The sequence below is a fragment of the Vombatus ursinus genome, unplaced genomic scaffold, assembly GCF_900497805.2.
Source record: "Vombatus ursinus unplaced genomic scaffold, bare-nosed wombat genome assembly UNPS02014789.1, whole genome shotgun sequence".
NCBI classification, from domain to species: Eukaryota; Metazoa; Chordata; class Mammalia; order Diprotodontia; family Vombatidae; genus Vombatus; species Vombatus ursinus.
This window is the reverse complement of record NW_020954567.1, coordinates 15,905,805-15,926,382: the sequence shown is the minus strand read 5'-3', so window position 1 is coordinate 15,926,382 and position 20,578 is coordinate 15,905,805. Positions and strand designations below refer to the sequence as shown.

The following is a 20,578-nucleotide window of genomic DNA, read 5'->3' as shown; positions in this document are numbered from 1 at the left end:
TTCTTTCTTTCTTTCTTTCTTTCTTTCTTTCTTTCTTTCTTTCTTTCTTTCTTTCTTCCTTTCTTTCTTTCTTTTTCTTTCTTTCTTTCTTCCTTCCTTCCTTCCTGTCTGTCTTTCTTTCTTTCTTTCCCTGCAAAAAGAGGAGGGGAGGTGAACTCCAAAGTTCCTTTTAGCTCTTGATCTATGAGACAATGATCCCAGGATTCTTCCTTTCATTGCAGAGGGGGATTGAACAGCTGCTCTAAGAAAGCACATAAGAGGGCTCTGAGTGATATGACTTTTCCCTAAAGCTTTCTGAAAGTAGGGGTGGATGAAATTGGGGTCATTCAAAATCAGTAGGATTGTATGTCATACCTAGAAATAAGGAGAGACTTCTACCATGTTTGGGGTCTATCCCCAAACTACAATGCCTTCCCCTACCCACTAGAGTTTCCCCTACTGTGAAAGAGTATTAAGGACAGGATAATGTCTAAATGTGATTCTTTCATTTTCATCATCTTAAGGGAAGACAAACTTAATCCCAGTGTATTTGCCACAGAGAGAGGAAGTTGTTGAAGCACTGTTAAACCTTCTTCACTGGGATATTTCCATTAACTTTAAAGCCAAATGAAACAGCCTGGTATCTATGTTAGCCTGTAACCTACTTATGGCTGCAGGTGAAGAGAAGAAATCTTTTATCAAGGTTGACATTGGAGATTCTCTAGGCAAAGGGATCTGAGCAGACAGCTTTCACTGATGATAGTAAGAGGCAATGGTGTCTAAGGAAGAGGACGCAATACTAGGAGTTAAAAGACATGGGTTCTTGGTCCTGGTTCAACAATGATTAGCTGTATGACAGTGGATATAAGACACTTCTTCATTTCAAGCCTCAGTTTCTTCATCTGCAAAAGGAGGGACTTGAGTTGATCTCTAAATTGCTTTTCATTTCTAATAGTTGATGGTTTTGTGGTGATCTTCCTTGCTCTTCTTCTTCCTCAACCAACTTTCAATTGTCCTGAGACAGTCTGTTCAAAGCAAGTAGATTATTTTAATTAGAGTTTACTGCAGAAACGGACAAGGCCATGGATTCAACCCTAGTTTTGGAGCGGGGTTGCAAGCGCAGTCAGGAAAACACAGTGTAGCCCGTGTTGGAAAAACAGGGGGGGGGTGCAATTAACCAGACCCCAGAAGCACTAAGGCAGTCAGTAAGACTTCTGTGAATGCGAAGTTATCAGGCATAAGGAGAGGATAGGAGAAGCCAAGGAAGACCTCTGTTGGAATGAAGCAAGGGGATAACAGTGGTCTGGGATTGCTAGGTATTTCCCTTTCTGTGTACACACTTGGGTCCACTGGTACAACACCTGTCCAGGGAAAGTAATTTCCACTCTACACGTCCTATGGCCATGTAGACTAGCTGTCCTGAAGTAGGAATATGTCTAGTACCACTAGGATACCTTGATGATTTCCTGACTCTGACTCAATGAAAGCTCCTATCTGTTCTTTTAAGACTACTCTCTTTCCCTTAGGATATGAGTACTTAATAGGTGGTAAGAACCTGCCAGGAATAGACTTCTTTCTATGGCTAGAATAAATAGAATAATTGGGTTAAATTTGAGAGGCTTCCTTCCAACTGAACAGACCCCTAAGTACTGGTTTAGTTGAGTCCCCACCCAGATCCAAAGGATCATAGGATCGTGTACTTTAGAGCTTAAAGGAATCTTGCAGATCATTAGTCCAAAACCTACTTTTTTAAAATATTTTTAACCCATGAGGAAACTGAGATTTCAGAGAAGTTAAATGATTTGCCCCCAGTCTTGCAGGTTGTACAGGTGAAAGATCTAGGCTTTAAACTTGGGTCCCCTGTCTCCAAATCTGGCACTCATTCCGTCATACCATACTATCTCTCTATATTGCTGTCATTCTGTGACATGTCCGTGCTGCGTGGGTCTCAGATTCTTTCATCCCAGGATCTTGTAGGTCTCACATCATGCCTCCATGTGAAGTTTATTTTCAGTAAATGACTGATCCTAAGAGTTGGGAGAGGCTTTGGGGGCCATCTAACAGGGGTCACATTAACATTAATATGAATTCCCACTATAATTCCCAGTGCTGACAATAGGCTGTCTAACCTCAGCTTAAAGACCTACGCTCTAGTGAGACCTACACTCCCACATTTCGAGGCAGCTCCATCCACTTTTTTTACGGATCTAATTGTTTGAATTTTTGGTTTTTTACCAGTTTATTCAACCTGTTTCTCCAAGTTCTACCCTCTGAGGCTAAATGTAATAAGATCAAGACCTATTCCACAAGAATAAGGCTCGGTGATCCATGATCCTTCAGATACTTGAAAACAACTTTCATAGCTTTCCCAAGTCTTCACTTCTTCAAAACAAGCATGACCAGTTCCTTTTAGTCAGTGCTCTTCTGGCATGGTCTCCAATCCCTTCACCATCCTGGCTGCCCTCTTCTGGGCATACTTCTTCCTAGAATAGTGCCCAGAATGGAATATAGAAATCCTGATTTTGTCTGAAAGAGGCTGGGTACAATGGAAACTATGCTATGTACACTTTCCAGGCACTGGCCCTTCCTTACTGTAGCCTAGAACAGCATCACCTTTTTAGGGGATAATGAGGGGCCTGAAGAACTCACTTGTCACGGCCCAGACTCTTATTGAGTTTCTAATTCGCTGAAACCTCCTAGATCTTGTTCACAGCAGCTATATCTAGACTGCAAGCCCTCTCCCCACCCCATCCTGCAGTTTTTTCAGTCATGTTTAAGTCATGTCTGATTCTTGGTGACCCCATTTGGGGTTTTCTTGGTGAAGATCCTAGAGCAGTTTGCTGATTTCCTTCTCCAGTTCATTTTACAGATGAAGAACTGAGGCAAATAGGGTTAGGTGACTTGCCCAGTATCACACACCTAGTAAGTGTCTGAGGCCAGGTTTGAACTCAAGAAAATGAGTCTTTCTGAGTCCGAGATCAGCACTCTATCCACTGTGCCACCTAGCTACCCCCATCCTGGGGTAGAGAAGCTGACTGTTTGAGCCAAAGTGCAGAACTTTATATTTATGCCTCCTTGATTTCATGTTTTTCAGTTTGGCCCATCATTTTTTTGCCTGTAAAATTGTCTTTAGATCATGAATACCCTTCTCAATTTTGTGCCATTTGTAAATCTGACATATAATTTGACCTTACAAGAGAAAGAGTAGATCTTTGAAGCTCTTTGATATAGTGGGTTGGGATGAAGGGAGAATAGCAGAAGGCCCTGGAGATAGAAAAGCCTGACCCACCAGCCTATGTTGTTCGTAACTTGGAGAACCGTGGCTCTGGTTGCAAAAGTGTTTCCCAAACCTCTCCACAACCATCCTGAAGGGCAGCCTGACTGTCAGTTTGGCAAATACTGTTATTGTGCATTAGCATGAATAATGGTACAGGAGAGTTAGAAAGTATTAAAGATAGGTTTTCCATTAAGCCTGCACACCCATTCTTGATTCAAGTGTAGATGAAAGCAAAAACACTTACCCAGAGGAGCTCTCTTGCATGAAACAGAATAATTCAGAAATCCCTCCTCTTGCTCCACTCCCCAACTCCCCCGACCTCCCCAACCTCCACAAAGAATCCTAAGTTGTCCATGTGTCTAAGCTACCACATTAGTGAGGTTCAGAATTTCAAGGCGCATAGACAAAGCCACACGCTTATTTGGTCAAACTTCAGGATTTGTTGAATAATATGCTTGGTCTGAAAATGCATACTTAAAAATAACCCTCCGTTTTTTAAGCTGTAGAAATATCACCTTTAAACAGGCATGACACAACATTTTACAGGCATCAAAAATTATGTAACTGTTTCCATGACTCTGATGTATCATAAATGCATTGGGAGGGTTTGTTGTTGAGCATTTATTTAGGTAATTGAACTGTTTTTCCATGCACACTGGGAGAATGCGGGCCACTGTCATTTTTCTACTCATATCTTTTTTCCTCTCTCTCTCTTTTCCCCCACCCTATTCTGACCCCTGTGCCTTCCTTTTGCTGAATTAAAGTGTAGGAAACTAAATTGTGGCAGAGAGGGGGGAGGAAGGGAAGGAGGGAGAGGGAAAGGGAGAAAGACAGAGAGGGGGAGAGGAGGAGAGGAGGAGAGGAGGAGGGAGGGGGGAGAGACAGCGAGAGGGGGGAGGGGAGGGAGAGGGGGAGGGAGAGAGAGACGGAGAGAGAGAGAGAGAGGGAGAGAGAGAAGGAGAGAGGGAGAGAGAGAAGGAGAGAGGGAGAGAGACAGAGAGAGAGAGAGAGAGAGAGAGAGAGAATGAGAATGAGAATGAGAACTAAACTAAGGGTCAGGAGAGCTGGACCTGCCAATAACTAGGTGCTTTGTGACCATGGAACAGGTCTCTCCACTTCTCTGAGACTTTATCTCTTTATTGTTAAAGTGAAGCACCTGGAGCAGGTGCTCCCTAAGGTCCGTTTCAGCTTTAGTGCTCTATGTTTTGTGAGGTGCAAAGATCGCAGGTTATAATCATTGCTAGCACTGACAGAGCACCTTAGGGTTTCTAAAGTGCTTTGCTATATTATCTCATTTGGAACTCACAACATCCCTGTGAGGTAAGTGATCCAGGGATAATTATACCCATTTTAGAGGTGGAATCAGGTTCAGACATGAAATGACTTGATCATAGTCCTGAACTCAGGAACAAGTGGAAGAAGAAGGAATAAAGCCCAGCCTTCTTCCCCAGGACCTCCTCACTCCACCCACACCCCTCAGCTCTAGCATTTTTTTTTCTAATTATAAAGGTTCTTTTCCTATTTGTAGGTATGGTGGTGATGACAGACATATTTTCTTGTATTCATATAGTCCTTTATACTTTCCAAAGTGTTTTCACACCCATAGTTTAATGTGATTCTCCCAACACCCCTTATAGGCAGGTAGAGGGGGTGTTATTCTCATTTGACCCACGAGGAAACTGTAGTGTCTGAGAAGGGAAGTGATTGTTCAGTCCCCCACGGCAGCTGGTGGGGCAGGGCAGGGTTTAGAAGCCAGGTTATCTGTGGGCCTATTCAGTGATCTTGCTGCTGTACACTGCTGATAAAGTGAGGACTATAGCCCAGGTTTCCCGATCCGGGCTCTTAAGCCTTGTACATTTTCATGAAAATACTGCCATTCTTATCCTTGCCATCCTCCTCCTCCTCCTGCTTTTCTTCTTCTCCTCTTTTTCTTCCTCTTCCTCTTCTTCCTCTTTCCCCTTCCTTTCATTCTCCTCCTCTTCTTCTTCCTCCTCCTCCTCCTTCTGCTCTCCCTCCTCATTTCCTCAAGTCAATAACAATAGTAACTGATGGACATTATTTCAAAGTAATTTTATGGAAGTGATCTTACTTCTTTCCCCATCTCTCCACATCCCTCCCCGAGAAATCTGTGGTATAGGCAGGGTGAATACTAATATTTCCATTTTCTCGATAAGGAAACAGCTTTTCAGACTCCAGGTCCTGTGGTCTTTTTCATTAAACAGGATAGGCTGCCAGCTAGGCAGTTCTGGGGTAGAAGCCCAGTAGAGATTGAATAACAAAGAAAACCCCAGGTAGGGCTCAGCCTAGAGACCAGGATTGGAGCTACAGCACAGCTGGAAGATTGTCCAGTTCACTTCTTTTTAAGAATCCTATCTTCTCAAGCTTTTATTTTGTGTGGCCTCATGAATTAATTAGCAACTGTTGGGTGGCAGAGTGGATGGAATGCTGGCCTTTGAGTTAGGAAAACATGAATTTACATCTTACCCCAGACACTTAGTACTTGTGTGACCCTGGGCAAGACATTTAACCTCGGTCTGCCTCAGTTTCTTTATCTGAAAAGTGGGCGTCATACTAGCACTCATCTCACAAGGCTGTTTTGAGGATCTTATGATATAACATAGGTAAAGTGTTTTGCAAACCTCAAAACACTATATAAAATGGTAATATGTTCTGAATCTTTGTAGTTTCATTGTTGTCTCTAGAACTGAAATCACTTGGTGTATTTCTTCTGAAGTACTCAAAGGAAAGATAACACATAGGTAGAAGACTTCTGCAAGGGTCTCTAAGGAAGGATGAATTCATTCTGGATTTCATCCTGGATGCATCCCTAAAGGTTCAGAAAGAAGAAGCATGATGAGATCTATGTAAGCAGCTGAGTAGAGGGGAAAATGCACTGGGCTTGGACTTGGGAAATGGATTTGGAGCCTGGTTCTGATGTTTGTGTGGGACCTTGGGGAAGTTACTTCGTTTCCATGAATCTTAGCTTCCTCATCAGTAAAATGGGGATAAGAATCCCCTGCACTGCCTAACTCAGAGAGCTGTTGTTTTGGGGGGCCACGGGGTGAGGGGGGAGTGCTCTGTAAACTTTAACACATTATAGAAATATGAGAAAATTGAATAATAGCAGGTTTGAAGAACTTTCAGCATTGCAAAGTACTTATAAATATTATCTAATTTGATTCTTACAACAGCCCTGGGAGGGTGATGCTATGGTTATCTCCATTTTACAGTTGAGAAAACTAAGGCAGGCAGAGGTTAATTGACTTGCCCAGTATCAAACAACTAGTATAAGTCTGACACTAGATTTGAAACTAGCTCTTCTTGACTCCCAGTCAAGCACTTTATCCACCGTGCCACCTGAGAGGCACCTTTGGTGTAGTGAATGGAAGGCTAGTCAACGAGTCAGAAGATATGAGGTTCAAGGCTTGCTGCTGTTCCAAACTTGATGGGTAACCTTGGACACCTTAATCTCTTGGTGCCCTAGGGAACTTTCTAAAGCTACAAACAAGCTGCCAGTCTGTATTGGTGTAGAGAGTTTCCATTACCGGAAGTTCCCCATGCTAAGGAAATAATAGGCCCCAAACAAAAATGTGTATAGAAGTATGTCTGTTATCTATCTGTCTATCTATCTGTCTGTTGATCTATCTGTCCATCTATCATCTATCCATTTGTCTGTCATCTATCTTTGAATCTATGAATCTGTCCATCAATTATCTAGCCATCTATCATCTATCTGTCCATCACCTATTTATCCATCTGTATATTTATCATTTATCAATTTATCCATCATTTATCATCTGTCACTTATTCATCTATCATGTATCCATTTATTATTTATCAATCTATCCATCATTTATCATCTATCACTTACTCATCTATCTATCATCTGTCCATTTGTCATCTATCTGCATATCTGTCATCTACTCATCACATGTATCTATCCATCTGTGGTATATGAGGTGTTCAGAGAGGACTAGTACCTCTAGTGTGAGGGCTTGCCAAGCCCTTTTCAGGGCTGCTCATCCACTTTTGATGTCTACCTTCACCCAGGTCTCAACCATGGCTCCAAAAAGCTGTGTCCTGCACAACTGCCACACCCTAGGAAACCATCTTGGCAGACAGGCTAAATCTAGTTGAAGGTAACTGACAGGCCTCAAACCTGTTGGTGAGTTAGGAGGATGTCTGCCCCAAGCAAGTGAAGAGTTTTTCTGGGGAATGGGCAGATTAGAACAATTTTTTCCAGTGGCCATGAAGGCAGCTGAAACAGGCATTTTGGAGAGCTTAGAGCTTGGTTAGACATCAAAGACACCAAAGCCATCAACTGTATCCTGGCCATTGCCAATCATCTGGAATTTTGTCCTGCCCCTGGACTTTGAAGACTCAGGAAGAGGGAGTGAGGCTGATGATTTTGTGCAACCTTGCCTCACATCCAATTTACATACAAGTGAAGATATCCATGATGTCATTGATCTTCTTCAGAAACAAAAGGCGAATGACATCTATGCATCTATCCACCATCTATCTGTGATTCTATCCATCTGCCATCTATTCATCAATCTACCTATCATCTATCAACTATCCATCTACCCATCTATTTATTCATTTGTCTGTATATCTATCATCTATCAATCTATCATCAGTCTATCTCTTCATCTACCTATCAGTCAATACATATATCTATCTATCTATCATTTCTAGCCTTATCTCTATGTAGATGGATGGCTAGATGGATAGTTAGGAGAATAATGTTATCTATACTTACACACACATAAGTTCTCTGAGCCTCAATTTTCCAAGGTTTCAAATTATAAATATATCACAGTGGATGGAAGAGTTCCCCAAATGGCCGAGTGTAGGTCCTTTATATATTGTTGTTTCATATTTCTAATAAAGCACAAGTTCCTGAGGACAGAGGCTATTTGGTTTTTGTGTCTCCCACACCTAGAATGGTACCTGGAACATACTATGCACTTAAATGTTTGTTGATTGATTGATTGATTGATTGACTGACTGATTGGAGGAAACTGTGATCATGTGGAAAACAAAACTTGGAATGGTGTGTGAACTCCCAGCACACTCTCTGTGGGACCTTATTTTCTTTTCAAAGAGATTAAAACAAATAAGCTTGAGATTGAATGGCTGGATCTGGGCAATGAGGGGCAGTGTGTTTGGTGGACCATCTTCTAACTGGTCATGTTTTCTCTCTTGTTTCTAGGAATGGTGAACTTTAGCGAGGTGTCTGGGTACCCTCTACTACAACACTGGAAAGTCCGTTCTGTGATGTATCATATCAGGCTCAACCAAGCGACCATCTCCCAGGGTGAGTATCATAGAGCAGCAAGTTGGGGTACAGGATGACAAAAAAGATTTCAAAAAATAATCTCACCATTTACTTTAGCAAATATTATCCTGTCATGTATGAGAGATTAGTGTTTGTATGACAAATAGGGATGGCCTAACATGGAACCAAGGTCCTATAAGTCATATGTTTTACAACTTAAAATGATCTTAGAGATTATTTTGTCCCCTCCAGGTAAATAATTGAGGCTGAGAGGTCTAAGTAACTTTCCCAAGGTCATAGTCATGCAGAAGGAAAACAAATCAGTCAAGATTTGAATTTAGACCTTCCATGTCCAAGACCAGTGTATTTTCCCCTGTCTACCCTGACTTGCTTAAAATAATCCAGGTAGTATAGGCAGTGATGTAATTCCAGGACTGTCACAGAATATCTCTTCCATACCAGGATAAGAAGTTTGGTCTTTATTTGGTAAGTAATGAGGAACCATAAAAAGTTTGTTGTTTTTTTTGTTTGTTTGTTTGTTTTGTTTTGTTTTGTTTTGTTTTAGCAGTAGGGTGACACCATCATACTTGTGGCACAAGAAAGAACAATATGGCAGCCTTTTATCAGAATATTAGGAAGAGGTGAAGACTGAAGGCAGGGAGTACTAATAGGAGACTATTATAAAAGCCCAGGTGACAGTTAATGAGTGCTGAGACTAGAGTGATGAGTGTGGGGCTGGCTAGTCAGAGATGAAATCAAGAGATATTTGGGAGGTATGCTTGACAGGACTTGGCAATTGATTATATATGTGGGATGAAGGAAAAGGAGTCAAAGATGGTTCCAAGATCATAAGCATCCATTCAATCAGCAGACATTTACTAAATGGCTCCTATGTGGGGGTTGTTAGGGAGAAAGATCCCCACCCATGTGGACCTTACAGTTTTGTAGAGGAGAAGATCTTACTGGGAGAATGGTGGCACCATTGATGCTTAGAGGAAAGTCAAGAAGAGTAGGACTCAGAGCAAAGCTAGGTTAATTTTTAGGCATGGTGAGCTTTGAGGTGTCCTACCTGGTGGGATATCTAAGTGGTAGTGGTCTGTAGGCATTTAGAAATGTGAGTTGAAACCTGGAAGGGAGAAGTTGATTGGGGCATCATCCAATAGAAGTAAGACCTGAAAGCAAAGACTAAGGTAAGAGTAGATATAGAGAAGGGGGCGAAAGACGGAACCTTAGGAAATGCTTTAGGTTAAAGGGATAAGGGAATGAAAAAGATTCAGCAAAGGCACGGGGGAAGAGTCATCAGAAAGGCAGGGGAACTCTTGAATAAGGCCTGTATTGTAGTTTATAGATAGGTAGATGTTTTCCCAAGTGGAACTGGGAATCAAGACGATGGAATCAAGACTTATTATGCATGACATGGATGACAGAAATGTGACCATTGTAGAAATTATAGGAAGAAAGATTGTAGCTCAGTATAAGAAAAAAAAATCCTAAACTTAGAACTCTCAAAATTGAATAGTCTGATTTGAAATGTAATGACCTGATATTTTCAAGTAGAAGGAATTCGGTCATTTATTAGGGTTGCCTATTAGTGTCAGAGAGGTAGATAGGACCTAAGAGGTCAACAAGTCTAACTTATTTATTTTACAGATGAGGAAATGAAGGCCCGCAGGGGTTATGCTGAGTGGTAGAGGCAGAATCCAAGCTTAAGTCTTCCAAATCCAGTGCTTTTCTCCACTGTACAACAGAATTTATGATTTAGGTAGTGATTAGGACCTTTAAGATCTATCCAAATTCTATGATTCCATGAGTCCTTTTCTTCCATTCCAAATGAGAAAGGTATAGAATTAAATTCCTAATGTATTCCCAAAGTGGGGTCTGATTTTTTTGTGATGCTTGAAGGGGTCTCCAAACATAAATAATGAATGGGCAGGGTGAAGATAGAGAGACTGAATGAGAGAAGCATCTTGTAAGGAAGAGAGGGGGGAGTATGAAAGAAGAATGTCTTCATCTCTATGCATTGGTGGAAGAAGAAAAAGGACAGCAAAAAGAGTCAAGAATTTCTAATTTGGGGGCACAAAGCCAGAAAACTTACGTGTAAACATTGGCAGAAGCTCCTTGAAATTTTGCTTAATGTCCAAAGAATTATTTGGCCAAAATAGACTAGGACATGGCCATCACTGATAAGAGGTACAGGGCCTCTTGCGGCAACTGAAAACATGGCTGCTCTTCATTTTGGACCAATCTGGCAAAAGAGACAGTCCCTATCCTCTGCCAGCTTCCTGCTAGTGAACATAACTCTGAGTGAGTATCAGGCCTTTAGCCAGAGAATGACAGAAGAAATGACTTGGTCAACAGATGGCAGTTCAGACCCATTTCCTTTGCTTTACCCCAGAAGTCACTCACCCATGGCGCTAGACACCTCTACTTTCATGTGCCACATCCATCCTACCCATGCAGGACAAAGAGGAGTCTTAGAAAAAAAGGGAAACAGCTAGTCCAAAGGTGAGAGGCCTCTAATTGTGAGAAATCACAATCAAGTACTGTCTGATTGAAAGGAATAATGAAGACTGAAGGGATTGGAATCAAGAGAGAACTGGAAATGCTCTCTTCTCCTCTTCCCCAGTGTACTCTTTGTACAATTTGACAATGGTGTTCTCCTCCTTTCTAGCTCTCAGCAATGCCCTCCACTCTCTGGATGGAGCCACCTCTCGGGGAGATTTTGTAGCACTGCTGGACCAGTTTGGCAACCATTACATCCAGGAGGCTGTTTATGGCTTTGAGGAGTCGTGCTCCATCTGGTACCCAAACAAGCAGGTGCAGCGGCGGCTCTGGCTAGAGTACGAAGACATCAGTAAAGGTAGGGGGCTGGCTCATGAGCTGGCCTGGTTTGTTCTTCCAGTACGTTCAACCTGGTGAAGTCTAATGTTTAAAAAAAAATGTGATTCATCTTAGGGTACTGTGTTCTTCCTTACATTTCAAAGGCACAGGTGTTGATCTAATTTTCTTCATGGGAAAGAATTTTAGATATAGTCAATTAAAAAGCATTCAGTAAACACGTGCTATGACAAGGACTGCAATATGTTCTGGGGACCTAACAAAGACAAAAGTGAAAGACACCCAGCCCTCAAGGAGCTTGCATTCCAATGGAAGAGACCAACTTGTACATATATAAGATATAGGTAGTGGACCTGTGATTTAATTAATATAAAGAATTCCCAGGTGATGAAACTCCCTCTATCAATGTCAATTAAAGACTTTCTCTACCATATATAATGTTAGAGATTTGCACAGAGCCCTGGGAAGCTAAGAGACTTGCCCAGGGTCATACAGCCAGGGTGTATAAGAGGAGGGGATTTGAACCCAGGTCTTCCTGGCTCCAAGATAAACCATCTACTCCACCATGCTGCCTCTCATAGTTAAGGTCAAAAAGCAAAATTTTATAAATCAACCTCTTTTCCCCATTAACCTAAACGATAATTTCAGAAGTACTTTGCCTTCACTTTTGTTTGATCTTTAATTAGTCATGGCTATGCTTCTGGTCAGACTTTCTGTCATGTAATAAATCATTTGTAAACAGTGAAAAGGAAGCAAATCTTTTTGGAAATTAAGGAATTCTGTTAAAATTAGAGTAATTTAAAACTCTCATATATTGGGCAGGATCTTAACAATGGCAGAATATATGGTGCTTTGCCCCAGGGCATTGAAATTTAGAGGGCACAAAAATTTAGCACATATATTCCTTGAGCCAATCTAATAAATATGTACCCTATCCTTGACCAAAGATATGCAAACAGTACTCAAGAGGATTAGAAGTAAGAGATCACTGTGTCCTTTGATGTAGAGTTAGAAGGTATGAGAATGTGTTCTGCGAGCTAGAGTTCTACACCCTCCTTCCTATCATGCTTTTAGTTCTCCTGGACTTACTTTAAAAATGTCAGTATAGTTTGTGTGGATCATCAAAGAGTCTTTATAACTTGAGGGTTTATCCTGCCTCTTAGCAGAGGTGAACTATCTACCCTTTGTCTATATCAGCAAATCATTTTCATAGCAATTCCAGCTTTCTTAGCCAAGTTCTGGAGGCCACAAGACTGGTCACCTCTGACCTCAAATAATCCAATAGCATCCCTCCTCTATGCACTAAAACTCCTAAGGCATGAAAGCATCATGGCTATAGTTTGCCTCAAGAGGAGTGAGTTCAACTGCAAGTATGGGATAGATATGGTTAATTCAGATCAGCAAAATCTCCACATGTACATACGATGGCCTCAAAGTTAGTTTACATTGAAGAATGCCTATTCCCTCATGGATGATCCCTTTTCCCAGAGTTACCACTGTCTTGAGATTTCCAGGGAGAATAGAAATTTGACTGCAAACAGGTCTGGGAGCTACACTCTTTTCTTTTCCCCTGAACTAGGGATCCCATATCCTAAATTGGATTCAAAGCTGATAGGAAATTCTACATCGTATGTTGTATTATTGTTAGGTCTCACTCAAAGCTCTCTTCTTGCCTGAGATTCTTTTTTCACTAAGGCCCTATTTTTGAAATTGTTCTGTGATTTAATCTTTTAAGGTGTTTCTGGTGATGTCTTTTGATTTTATATCACCTTGATTTCCAAATATATCCTTCCCTCTTCCCCTACCCAGTAAGGTATCACTTGTAAGAAAGAATTTTTAAAAAGAAAGAAAAAAAATCAGTTCAGCAAAGTCAACCAATGCATTAACTGAATCTGACAGTATATGCAAGTACCTTCTAGTATATGCAATATTCCCTTCCCCCTCTTCTCTAGCCGTATCATTCCCCTTTACCCCCATTTTTTCCTCTGTACATCCCCCCAAGAGAAGTCTCTGGGCCCCTGGAACACCTCCCTATCCCAGGGCTACCCTCATTTTCTAAGCTTTCTTAGATAGGTTGCACCACGTTTTCCCACCCCTAATTCCCAAAGCTCCCTAAAACTCTCCGAGGGCATCTGAGTCAACTGCTGCTATAAAGAAAAAAAGAGCGGGCGGGTAGACTCTGGAATCAGAAGGACTTGAGTTCAAATCTGGACTCAGACACTAGCTGTGTCACCCTGAGCAAGTCATTTAACCCCAATTGCCTCAAAAAAAAAGAAAGAAAGAAAAAGAAAAAGAGGCATCACCAGTAAGAAAGAATTTTTTTTAAAAAAGTAGTTTAATAAAGACACCCAGAACATCGACTGAATCTTACTGTATATGCCATATTTCAGACCGACAGTCTGTCACCTCTGCAGAGAAGGGCCACAGGAACTGAGATCTAGAACTGAGATCATGTAATCCAGCCTCTTCATTTTAGAGATGAGGAACCTGAAGCCCAGTAGGGTTAAGTGACATGTCTAAGGTCACACAGGTAATAAGTATCGGGGTGAGATTTGAACCCAAGTCCTCTGCCTAGAGTGTCAGTGTTCTTTCCCAAATTTTTTGATGTATTCCTGATGCTAATTAGCACCCTCTTCCCCACAAGACTCTCCAGTGACTCCCTCAACCCTAGTTTGATTGGTATGATCTCAAAAGGTATTTAAGACATTTGAGTGTTTTCCCTTTGATAGCTTTTGACCTTCAGTGTCTACCATTTTCCTTCATGAATGTGATGTCCCTGTGATAGCTCAATTTTTGTTCATTTATTTTACTTTTAAAGGCTTTTGCTAGTTGCTTGGACATTCATGTCAAAGGACTAGTGGAGCACAGTCACCGTATTAGAATTTCAGGTCCATCAGGCAGAGAACTTTTCTCCCTTCATATTCTACATAATGGCTAGTATGAAAGTACATAAAATGCATAGTGAATTAGTCAATAAGGATGTATTAAGCACCTATGGTGAGCCAGGCAATGGGCTAAATGGTGAGGATACAAAGAAGGAAAAAATATAATCCCTGCTCTTGAGAAACTCAGAGACTAATAATAATTGCTTACATTGTGTAAGCAAATATACATATATATGTATATATATATAAGTATATATATACATGCACATGGTATGTATATTCACATATATACACATATATTTAGGTATTTATACATACACATATGTATATGTGTTTATATAGGTATACATGTATATATACACATATACACATATATATTTCCCCTTAAAACATCCTAACCTTCATATGAGGATATACACACACTTACATGCATGTTCACCTGTGTGTATACATGCACACACATGTGTATATACTTATATACATGTATATATAAAACACAGGCAGTGGTTGGAGAGGAGAGAAATACTTGGGGCCAGGCATGGAACTCATTCAGAAAGGAAGGAAATTGCTTTGAATATTGGTAGAAAAAGTCAACAGAATCTTGATTTGTTGATAAATATATTTTTATGAATCTCAAAGGAGGAGAGGTTACTGAATGATGAAGGTAGAGAGAGAGACTAGAAAAGGCAGTGGGGAGGAAGGCATATCCCAACTCTTCCACCATGACCAGTGAGTGAAAATGCAACCAGTCTTTGGTACCAGGGTGGCCAGGAAAATTGTCATGAAGAAGGAGCCAGGTCTTAATGAGTGCAAGAAGATGGAGATAGTGAGAAAAGAAAGAGTATAATATGAAAGCTATTTTGTTACCTATAGAGTAGGCATTGTATAGAGGGCACTGGAAGAGATAAGTATCTGTAGAGGGGTACATTTTAGGAGGTACAAAGAGGAATCAGAGTGACAGGATGTGACTAAGGGAGAGGTCAGGGAGATGGTGAATGGTTTTTGAGCAAGGGCACCTTGGGGTCCAGAATCATTGGGATAGCTGAGGAATGACTGTGTAGAGGTATATTAATCATTAAGGAATGAGTTTGTGTAGGTTATCATTGTCCATAGGAGATGGGAATTGTCCCAGGGCACTAGACAGCATGAGATTAGAAAGTTGAGACCGGGGGACCTGTAAGTGGCCTGAAGCACCCAAAATGTGATGTAATGACTACCCAGGGAGGCAGGCATGAGCATAGTGACCCCCGTGAAGCTGCAGGTAGACAGACAGTAGTAAGTTTCTAAAGGAGGCTACCCATCATATTATTCTAAAGTGCCCTCTCCAAAGTACAGAGTCTTGGTGCTTCGTACTTTGAATGTCAGTGCTATAAAAATGTGGTCATGGAATAATGGTTTCATAGATTTGGAGTTGGAAAGGTCACCAGAGGCCATCTAGCCCAACGTCATTTTACAGATGAGGACACTGAGCCTCTAAATGATTAGGTGAGTTGCCCATGATCACCCAGAAAATGAGAAAGGATTTAAACCCAGATTCTCTTCTCCAGGGCCATTCATTTCATCCTTTCAATATTGTGTCCTCCGGGGTTGGGGTGGGGTCATTTGTGTGCAGGTGGTTAATGATGCCTAATTAATGGAGATTTGGAGGTGAATATATTAGACTAGAGCTTCAGAGGTTAGCCTGTGGCGTTTCATAGAGGCACAAAATGCTCGAAGACCTTACTCTCTCTCTGTCTCTCTGTCTCTGTCTCTGTCTCTCTCTGTCTCTGTCTCTCTGTCTCTCTCTCTTTGTCTCCCGCTGTCTCTCTGTCTCTCCCTGTCTGTGTCTGTCTGTGTCTCTCTGTCTTTGTCACTGTTTCTGTCTCTCTGTTTTTCTCTGTCTCTCTTTCTGTTGTTGTCTCTCTGTGTCTCTGTTTCTCTGTCTCTGTCTGTCTCTCTCTCTCTGCCTCTGTCTCTCTGTCTTTGTCTTTCTCTGCCTCTCTGCCTCTCTCTCTCTCTCTCTCTCTCTCTCTCTCTCTCTCTCTCTCTCTCACACACACACACACACACACACAGTCATAAAAACATACCCTCCCACTCCCAGGTCTAAAAGCACAATGAAAAGGGTCCTGTGACCCTACTGGTGACCTTCATCTTCATTCAAAGCCTAGTTTGCTTCCCTATGAGCTGGACTCTTACTAAGATGAGGAGCATTGTGTCCTCCCCACTCAGTCTAATGTTAAGCTTTAGGTTCCAAGAAACAGAGGCAATATTCTTTCCCCTGCACTTTGATGCCTCCAAAATCTCTTTATCTCTGTGGAGTCTCTCACTTCAAAAGCGGCAAACATAAGACACTGTAAGCTCTTAACTCTAGGGAGAAACATTTCCACTGAGGTTGAACCTTGGCTTCCAATAATTTAATTCTCTACCTGACCTCTACATGTGCATTTTCCTATTTCCTTACCACTGTTTTTCAGAAACTAATTTTGTGAGACCTTTTTTGTCCCTTCCCAATATTTCTGTTTGGTGTCACTCTAGTATGACGTCTGCCATTTTTGTTTCTGGTTTTATTCTTGGTGCACATCACAGAATGTATATTAGTTGACAAGCCATAAAAGATAGACATCTCACTGTGGCTGGCTCAGCCCTCAGTTTGTACCTGCTGAACTCTGAGTCAGAAGCATTTCTAAGTGTCTGGTTTTAGTTCATCAGGAAAGCTGGGAACAAAGATTTCCCTCCTCCTTTGTGCATGTGGCTCCATATATTCAAATGAACCGTTTTTTAGAATTCTGTTAAATATAAATTAACAAACTTAGTCAGTCAGCAAGCATTTATTAAGTATCTTCTGTGTGTCAGGCATTGTGCTAAGTGCTGGGGGTACAAAGGCAAAAGATGGTCTGTGTTTTCAATAAGCTCACAGTATAATGGGGGAAAGAACATGTGAACAACTATGTAGAAACAAGGTATATACAGGATAAATTGGAGATAATCCACAGAGGGAAGGCACTAGAATTAAGAAGAACTGGGAAAGGCTTCTTGTAGAAGGTGGGATTTAAACTAGAACTTAAAGGAAGCCAGGGAAGCTAGGAGACAAGTGGTATTGATTTGTTGTGGAAAGTGTATGGGACATGTAGTCAAATGACAATTGAGTCTAAATCCCACCTCTAATCCTTCCTACTTATGTGACCATAGGCAAGTCACATAACTTCTATGACCCTCAGTTTTATCTCCTGATAAATGGGCTTTACTTATAGTACTTACTTCACAAGGTTATTGTGAAGACCAAGGGAGAATAATAGGACAACATTTTGGAAATCAAAGGGACCTTAGCAACCACCTAGTCCAACATGCTTATTTTACAGGTGGTGAAACTGAGGTATAGAAAGTTTATATGACTTGAGTAGAGTCACAGGGAATAAGTGACCAAGGCAGGATTTGAAGTAGGTCTTCTGACTCCAAATTCAGTGAGTGTGCTTGACACTTGACTGCATTGCCTTGCCAACATCTTTAGAGACCTATGTGGGGCAACTAGGCGGTGCAGTGGGTGGAGTGCCAGACCTGGAGTCAGGAAGATCTGCAGTAGTGGCTGGTGCCTGGGAATGATGGATTCTGTGTTTCTAGGGAGAAGATTTTCAGGGAAATGACATGGTTCCCAAGAATATGATCCCACTGTGGGTTCAATTCAATTCAACATAGTTAAACACAAATTAACATAAGAATTAAAAAAATAAGAACAATCTATGTGTGGTCAGTCTGTGGAATTGGCATCAAATGAGAGAAACAGAATTGTTGATACTATTACAAAGAAGAGTCATTTCTTCAGCAGAGTTTTGGATTAGGTGGATTGTGGGAATATTTCTGATTATTTGTTACTGAGTCCATTTGGGACACCAAGTCACACTAAGTGATTAGTGAAGCACAGCCATGGAGATGTATGTAGATTCCATGTCATAGCTGCTCCAGCAAAATAACTAATATTATTATTAATAAAAATAATAATAGTGATAACAACAGTAATAATTGCTAGCATTTATATGGCACATTAAGGTTTGCAAAGTGTTTTACATAGATTGTCTTATTTGTTCCTCATAACAATCTCATAAGTTAGTTGTTATTATCATCTCCATTTTATGGATGTAGAAACTGAGTCAGGCAGAAGTCAAGTGACTTGCCCAGGACCGTACAACTAGTTAGTGACCACGGCAAGATTTGAACTCAATTCTTCTTGACTCCAAGTCCAAGATTTTATCTGCTGTGCCATGTAGCTCTGGAAGACACAGGGTGCTAGAACAACTAACCTAAGTGTAAGAAATGAAGTACCTTCCGCCTTTGGAAGGTTTAAGTTTTAAGATTCCATTGCTCTTGGGGCATTTAGGAGGCACAGTGGATACAGCACCAGCCCTGGAGTCAGGAGGACCTGAGTTCAAATCTGGCCTCAGACCAGACACTTGACACTTAACTCGCTGTGTGACCCTGGGCAAGTCACTTCACCCCATTGCCTAGCAAAAATAAATAAATGAATAAATAAATAAAATTAAGATCCAATCTAGAGATCTACTTCCTCTCAGAGCTTTCTGGACTTTTGCATGAGCTTTGGTTATGGTGTGGTCACTCTGGGAACTTTCAGTGCTGTGTGGTGCTTCCCTGAACAACAAAGGAAGAAAATCATCCAAGAAAGTTGAAGGTCAGATAGCGCTCCTTCCTGCCTGTGCCTCGCTGTCTCCATCAGTAAATAGTGTCATGGCATCACTCCATGGAACGTCCCTTCCACTGGGAAGTTTGGGCAGACTGGGAGAAATATTCACCATGATGAAATACCTACGGCATTTAAGTTTCACTTCTGAGCAGGACCTTTCTCCCATTGAGCCTTGGATCATTAAGGAACTCAAAGAAAAGAGCTTGTGTGCAGAATCGAACTACCTTTTGCCCCCCAAGGCACTCAAAGGAGTTGGAGAAATACCAGCGATCAAGGCTAAAGTTGATAAGCTGATTTTTTTCCCCATTTCTTAAAGTACAGTCAGCACCGTCTTCATCTTGCTATCCCAGGCAGACCCTACCCAGACTGCATTCATCAATACTCAAAGGAAGCCCATTTTCCCAGAGGCTATTGATTCTGTGTTGTTTGAGATCTTAAACAGAAAAGAATTCAAGCTAATGGGACAACACTAGAAGGCAAGATTGAAGACACTTTCATATAACTATAGTCATTTATAGTGTGTGCCATAAAATTTAACCATTAATTATATGTTGGCCTGTTCTCCAATTGTTTATGTCTTTAATTCTGGCCTCTCAGCTAGATCTTTGACTGTTTGAAACTAGAGATCATGTCTTACAGAGTTGTAAGTAGCCCAGGACAACTGAGGCTTTGCATCAGGACCCCAAAATCCCAAGGAGGGCCCTGCTTTGTCCCCAGGGGATGCATTTCCTCCTAGCAGCAGCCAACGTCTACATATCTACCTCCCACTCCTCCACCAGCCCATGCTACCACACAGCAGAATTTCCACTGGGCTGCGAATCTCCAAATTCCCATCACCCTAGTGCCCTTCTCCTGAATTCCATCTTCCCTCTGTAATCCCCATTATCTAGCCAGACTTAGGGAACAATCCACCACCCTTTCCAGTGCAACTGTGGGCTAATCTCTCCACCACCATACCTCCTCAGGCCTTGAATATAGCTCAGACACAGTTATTCATATGAACAGCTCCAGCATCTTATAGTATGTATGTGTATGTGTATGTGTGCAAGTGTGTATGTGCCCCACCTATAGCACCTGTTGTAGGACAGGGTACATAATAGGTGCCCAACAAATATATGATTGATGGCTACCATACTTAGACTCTTCAAAGTCCCTGAAGAGAAGGGCAAGTTTCTTCTTCAGAATTGAAATTAGGATGGAGTGGAGGCACTTCTTTCTCTCCCCAAGGCAATTTTAATTTCTGCACCGAGCACTCTGAAACAGTAGAAATGTCTTCCTCCCACTCATTTTCTTTAAATATGTCCAGGTGCCCATAAAAAAGAGCTCAAAGGCAAGGCCCTCCCCTTTATGTTTATTGTTGTTGCTTGGATCACGTTGGAGAGGCTTTGTAGTAATACCCATCTGTGTAGGTGAGGCATTCCAAGTGGGAGATCGTGTCTATTTTTAAATGGGTTTCAGTGAAACTTGGCACTGGTCGAATATAGAATTACAGAATTTCAGAGCTAAGAGACACCTCAGCAGTTATCCATACCCATGCCCAGAAGAGAATCCCTTCTACAGCATTCCCACGTAGTCACCCAGAAAGAAGAACCGCCACCTCTCCTGGAAGGCAGCCCGTCACACTTTTGGGTAACTTCTCTTGC

The 20,578-nt window shown here is 41.5% G+C and overlaps 1 protein-coding gene across 1 annotated transcript in view; it reads left to right on the top strand.

Moving 5' to 3' along the window:
* ASTN1 (astrotactin 1) overlaps positions 1-20,578 on the top strand; it is a 278,216-nt gene that overhangs the window by 187,122 nt on the left and 70,516 nt on the right. Inside the window, exons 14-15 of the mRNA XM_027868478.1 lie at positions 8,472-8,576; positions 11,209-11,397. Of these exons, the coding sequence (XP_027724279.1) occupies positions 8,472-8,576; positions 11,209-11,397 (294 nt within the window). The remainder of the gene's footprint in view (positions 1-8,471; positions 8,577-11,208; positions 11,398-20,578) is intronic.